Below are 6,000 nucleotides of genomic sequence, written 5' to 3'. Positions count from 1 at the left end.
ACGCTGAAATATTAAACCTTCTGGAAGGCGAAGATTTCCTTCTTTAAAGATGTTGTGCCACCAAATTTGTTGTTTGTGCATTCTTTGTTGCAAACGTTTTATATTTCTTTGAAAAGCATGATGCATGCTCTCACGTGCACATATTTTGAGTAAAAAATTTATTATAGCACGATTCATGTGAACAGGATGCGGTTTCGGTTTCTGGGTGCCGATTCAAGCAGTGACGTCACAGTGTTGCGAGGACGCTCTGCCACGTGTGTCTACCATGCGGCGCTGCGGTACGCTGCTACTTCACTGCGGCGTCTGCTCCCGCACACACGTGCTTCACCAGGGCAGTACACACGCCGACACGTCATGTCAAGCCGTGACAACTCCGACACGGACTCCCACACGGACTAATGAAAACCTTGGAGATGCAAACCATGCCCCTTTAAAAACCGCCCCCCCCCCCCTAAAAAAAAAGCTGTTTTCGTCGCGAATTCAACTCTCTAGTTTACAGAATTCCTGGCTGGTAAACTGAAATTTCTCAAATAGCGCTTGCGCAGCAGGGTTCCGCGAAGCCCCCGCAATACCTTATCGTCATCAACTCTGCTCCTTCGCGAAAGCGCTCGCAAAAATAAGTGGGCCCGGCTGCGACTGCGATTGTGCACTGTTGGGATAGTGCTTGCCGTATCTTTGGTTTTACGTTAAAAACCTTGGCCGATATTGATCTCTTAATACCAAAATTACCCTACGCAACTCTTCTTCTGCACGAAACTGACCTTATATTTTCTACAGGCGAGCCGATCGCACACAGTTTGCAGCTCCGGGGTAGCGTCGTTGCCGAAGAGCACGGCCGAAGCGTCGAACGCCAAAATACAGATCGCATTAGCGCTAGTGTTGAGTTGTATAGGCTTCATGGACCTTGCTGAGTTTATTACACTCCAGAAACTAACAAAATAGAGCCGCATTTATTGCGGCACGAATGTTGTCGGGCGCAGTTTTCGCTTCTCGGTCGATTCCCGACGACGCGTCGGGCGACCAGTCGGGCGACCGGTTTTGTTGGCGTCTTCAGTAGGCGAGTCAGTCATTCTACGGCGACTTTCCATCGGCCGACGTGTTTGTGTCGCCGTCGGCGTAGTGTGACAACGCGGTCTGGCAATTCGGCAGTTGGCCAATGGTTTGGCGACTCGTCGGCGTCGCCGTCGTGTCGGCCTAGTGTGTGATTGGACCAAGCGACCAAACAAAATGTGGTAACGTTGACGTCGCTCGAGTCGCTAACGTGGCATGACGTCACAAACATTGTTATGCTGGCAATTCACTGACGTCATGGTTAGTGGCGCTAGCGATGGGTCCCGATCTCCAGAAGAGCTTTTAGGTAGTTTTTAGAAGCGAATTAAAATATATATTAAGCGCTTGGTGTACCCAGCACTGCTTGTTGAGGGTACTTGTATACAGAGAAAGCCTACAGCAGGCTTTTTACAGACTTAAAATTTGGTGGCACAACACCTACAGGTTGGATGGATACACCCACACGTAAAACTATATGCGCCGCAAATTTCCGTTTCTTTTCCGTAGACCACGCATGTCCCGTCATTTTCTGTATACTTCCGCACAAAGCTGCTAGTTCTCAAGCAACCTGCTCTAGCCTGGAAAAGCCAATCGCTGTCCTTGGATTTATCGTAGAAATTTTCTTTTCTGATGTGCCATTTGTCTGCCCTGTACATCTCTAACGACGTGTCAGCTTCCATTTTTTTCCTCTCCATTTATTCGTTTCTATCCGCCTCCCTTCTTTTGAGGTTACCTTGGTTGTCTTTTATTCTCCACTGCTATTTCCGTATTTCATCGTTAGCCTACTACTTTGCCTTAACCACTGTGCGTCCAGGGGTTTATGCACAATTTCGATTTTTTGGGGGGTGGGGGATGTCGGTGGGATGTTTGAAGGGGCTGTATAAATCCCTAGGCAGGGTGGTTGTGGTTGTGGAATGTTTTTTTTGTTTTTGAGGGAGGGGGGGGGGTTGTCGAGGTCCTTCTGAGGGGGTGTTTTAGGGGAGGGGGGTGTTAGCGGGGTGTGTATAAATCCCTGTCACAGTGTCCACCCTTTTCTTGTATAGGTGCATAAAACTTTAGCCGTCCACCTACGTTGATTCATTACTCTCAACCTCCTCTCAAAACGTATTTTACTCTGAGCTTCTCGAACTTGAAACGACGCCCAGCCCATAGCTCCCTGTACCCCTTCGTTAGTTGTTTTGCCATGGGCGCCTGGGCCAAACGGCCTACCGTTCCCTGGTTCACTTCAAGGCATGAACGAGCGACTGATTTTAAGCAGAGTACTACTGCATTCGCAAATGTGTGGCTCGGAACCATTACTCCCTTCCACATTCCTGTTACTACTTCATATTCGTTATACCTCCACAGAGCTCTATACTTCATTACAGCTGAATTGCGCTTTCCTTTATTCTTAAGTTTCTCCTCGTGAGTTCTTAAGTAGTTCTCCCCTTCGTTTATCCACACCCCGAAATATTGATGTTCCTTTACTGTGGGTTATCCTCCGTGCTGAATATACACTGAGTCAGTGCTGGTGACATTGAAAACCCTTTCCCGGTTTTTCAGTGCTAAAATTTAACCGGTGGTCTGCGGCTTCCTGGCCACTAATATTTATTTATTTATTTATTTATTTATTTATTTATTTATTACAAGTACCTACATCGCCCATTGGGCATTGTTGTAGGGGGGTTACAGTAGAAAATAGAATACAAACAGCAAAATTACAACCGAACTAAAATCATGCATAACATTTTACATGAGAAATCTAAACACTTGCAGTACAGCATTGTAACAAAAGTAAAAAACCAAGGACTATACAACGAAAGCAGTAATTATATACACACCAAAAATCAACAACCAAGAGAAGGAAAAAGCAAAAGTACTCTATATGGGTTATTTCAGCAACTCAAAATGCTGCTTCAATGGCTGTTAGGAAATTAGAATCCGAGAATACTGATCTTTTAGCGCATTCCAGTCGCTAATAGAGTTTGGAAAGAAAGAGTATTTAAGGACATTCAATCGACAGGTATATTCTCTAATTTTATATAAGCGATCTTTCCGTTCGGACATATAACTAGGCGTCTTTAAATACCACTCTTTATTTATTCCAGTCTTACCATGATGTATAAATTTAAGTCTTTTAACTTTCCATCGTTCATAAAGGGGTTTCCATCCCAAGGCCTGAATAATTCGAGAAACACTTATTCCAAAATCCTTATTACCTGCAAGAAACTGTTGTGTGTTTCTTACTTAGTTCCAATGTCTGAGCTGTTTTCTTTAAGTTACAGTGTACCAAAAAACAGTTCAGTACACCCTTCCGCGTTTGACGAATGGCGGGTGGACGTGCTTCAGTAATTCAGTAATTCTTCACTTGTTCAGCAAATAACGCATCGCTGCTCGTCGAACAAAGGCCGAGAGAAGTACGAAGCGATTATCCTTCAGTTAAAACAAAATTGCATCGAGCCTTGCTATGTACCACGTTCTTCCTTACACTGCCCCGTCCCGCTTTTGAGTCCGAGAAATATTGTCACTTCACACATAAGCAAAGATGGTTTCCATGAGAAAGACTCAGTTATCTATGTTTCGTGGAACGCGTTGGGAGTATTTAAATCGTGATGTACAGAAAACAGCAGCGCCGTGCGGGGAATACGAGCGTATACGATAGGGGACGGAACTGATGGGGGCGAGTAGGAAGCTCCTGGCGATGATGAGCGAGCCAAAGGAGCTTCGGAGTGGGCTGTCCAGGTTGCTGGTCAAGGGGCGACCGGCGCTAACGGAAAATCCAACAGGAAGTCTTAGTGCAGTTCAGCAGAAGGTCCAACTGGGCTTTCTTCTTCACATTCCTTGAAAGTTTCTAGGTATCTCTCGTAATTTTTATTCGTTTGATAAATAACCAAGCAAGCGCCGGCGCTGTTCTGTGGGTAAACAATATCAGCTGCGAGCAGAGAAGGGGTTTCCTCAGGGAAATTTCTTAAGGACGCTCATTTATCGTCGTAACAGCTCGTGGCGAGCAGAAGAATTACCTGCGAAACCGAAGTATGTCGGATGGGCTTGAAAATGTATTCGCAAAGAATAATAATTACGCGATAACAAGAAGGGGCAGTAAAAAAAAGTACGGGACGCAATCTTGTTTTTATTTGTCGGTATTAACTAAAATCCCCGCCTATTTAGTATTTATTTATTCATTTACGACGAAGACGAAAGCAGCGATTGCTCTCGTTCCAGTTTCGGTTTCGGTCGTCCCGTCTCGATCTTCTCTCGCCAGAGGCCGCCACCGTTCAACATGGCGGTCAACTGCTCTCTTTCCGTGCGTGCGTTCGCGTCAAGAGAAACCGTCGTTTCATCGTGCGTGGAGTGAAAACCTGAGCTTTTTCACCGGGTTCCAGCCTCACATAAAGGTTCCCTGCAGTGTTTCAACAAGACGTGACCACGATGGACCCGGCGGGGGAAGCGATTCCGGTGAGTTCCGGCGCTTCGTCCGAGTCTACGCTTGGTTGCTCCGTGCACCCGCCTACCTGGCTCTCGAATGCGGCAGCTTTGCTCCTTTTTCGTTTGTTCTGAAGAAACCCTCAATATGACATCGTTAAGGGCAGTTTATGCACTACCTGTGATTCCGAACGAAGGTTTAAAGGTTACAACGCTTGTATACCTGTAACGCCGGATCAGTGAACTGGGTCTCGCTGCGGACGACCGAGCTCCCGCGGGCGGCTCTCCCGCTGAGTTCGTCGATAACTGGGGCAGTGGTTTTGAGGAAGTTGCACCACGTAAACAGACGCGCTCGTGCAAGACCGCTGCCGGGTGAAATACTTTCGCTAGATGCAACTTCCCGTCGGGAGGGCGACGCCCAAGTGACCAGCGCTTGTTTTGAAGTGTCGGGTCGGCGAGGAATGCAATGTTGACGCTCGCTCTCCGAGTCGGTGCGCTGGGAGCGGATTTTTGTCTAGAAGAAAAAGAAAAAAGAAAAAGATAAAGAGCCTCGGAGTCTCGCAATCGGGCGGATGAAAAGAACTGTTTTTTGTTTCGTTAATTTGTTGCTGCAGTCGGGCTACAGTATGAAATTTAATTCGAGCTGCCGAGGCCGCAATATTTAAAAGCAAGGGGTTAGCTGCTTTTAGCATTACATCATGAACAGCGGTGGTTAGTTATCTTTTTTATTTCCTAATTCGACAAAGTGCTTTGACTTGCCAGTTACTACTGTGTGCCTTCAAATAAGGAAGCAGAGGGTCATACGAAAACTATCAATCAGAAATCAGCGTTCCTGGTGCATACTTAATCTATACATTGGACAGTTTCACAGCGAAGCCATTGATGTGACCTCTGAAAGAATTGCTGCCGTCGACAGGAAAAATAAATCGCTTCATCCAATGTGGGGAGTGTGTGGGACCTCATTATCCCTCTTTAAGGATAGTTTGGAACGGCGTCAATTCTTCCATAGGGCACACGTAATTTGGTGACTTTAGAAAGCACCTCAAAAAGTTTAACCTTGCCCTGATGACCCTACTGACCAACAGCTGCTCTTAAAATTGCCTTCATATGTGTCAAATATAACATAATGTAAGCTTACACGGAAGCCCAGCTAAAATGATAAGCAGCATTTTACCAGGCTCTCTTAAAAACAGTTGCACTCCTTAACGTGGTGTTGTAAATGCATGCATCCGTGTTTGGGGGAATGTGTTTACCAACATTTAACTTAAGCACCTAGGAGGAAGTTTCGCCAATGCTTCATGGCGCATTAACAGCGGGAACAGGTGACGGAGAATGAAGGCGACTGCCAAGTGGTGGCCCACAACCTATTTTATAGTTACACCTAGGATTCTGCTAATCTGTGAAATATCAGGGGGCTGGAACTCTTGGTTCTAGTAACTTTAGTGTTTCCTTCATTTAAAAGAAATTACCTGCGAATCAGCGCTCGTCCTGTCATCTTCTTTGTCCATCGTGTGGGTGCGCTGTTAGTAGAGAGTTTTGGCATATCGT

General features: G+C 46.0%; 1 protein-coding gene across 1 annotated transcript in view; it reads left to right on the top strand.

Annotated features, from left to right (window-relative positions):
* The first annotated feature begins 4,284 nt into the window (after positions 1–4,284).
* LOC144149585 (FERM domain-containing protein 8-like) overlaps positions 4,285–6,000 on the top strand; it is a 107,506-nt gene continuing 105,790 nt past the window's right edge. The window contains exon 1 of the mRNA XM_077681223.1: positions 4,285–4,485. Within this exon, the coding sequence (XP_077537349.1) occupies positions 4,459–4,485 (27 nt within the window). The 5' untranslated portion in view covers positions 4,285–4,458. The remainder of the gene's footprint in view (positions 4,486–6,000) is intronic.

Source organism: Haemaphysalis longicornis, unplaced genomic scaffold, assembly GCF_048455015.1.
Source record: "Haemaphysalis longicornis isolate Haplotype H1 unplaced genomic scaffold, Haemaphysalis longicornis Haplotype H1 scaffold_8, whole genome shotgun sequence".
NCBI classification, from domain to species: Eukaryota; Metazoa; Arthropoda; class Arachnida; order Ixodida; family Ixodidae; genus Haemaphysalis; species Haemaphysalis longicornis.
Note: the sequence above shows the minus strand (reverse complement) of the source record. Positions and strands in the feature narration are given on the sequence as shown.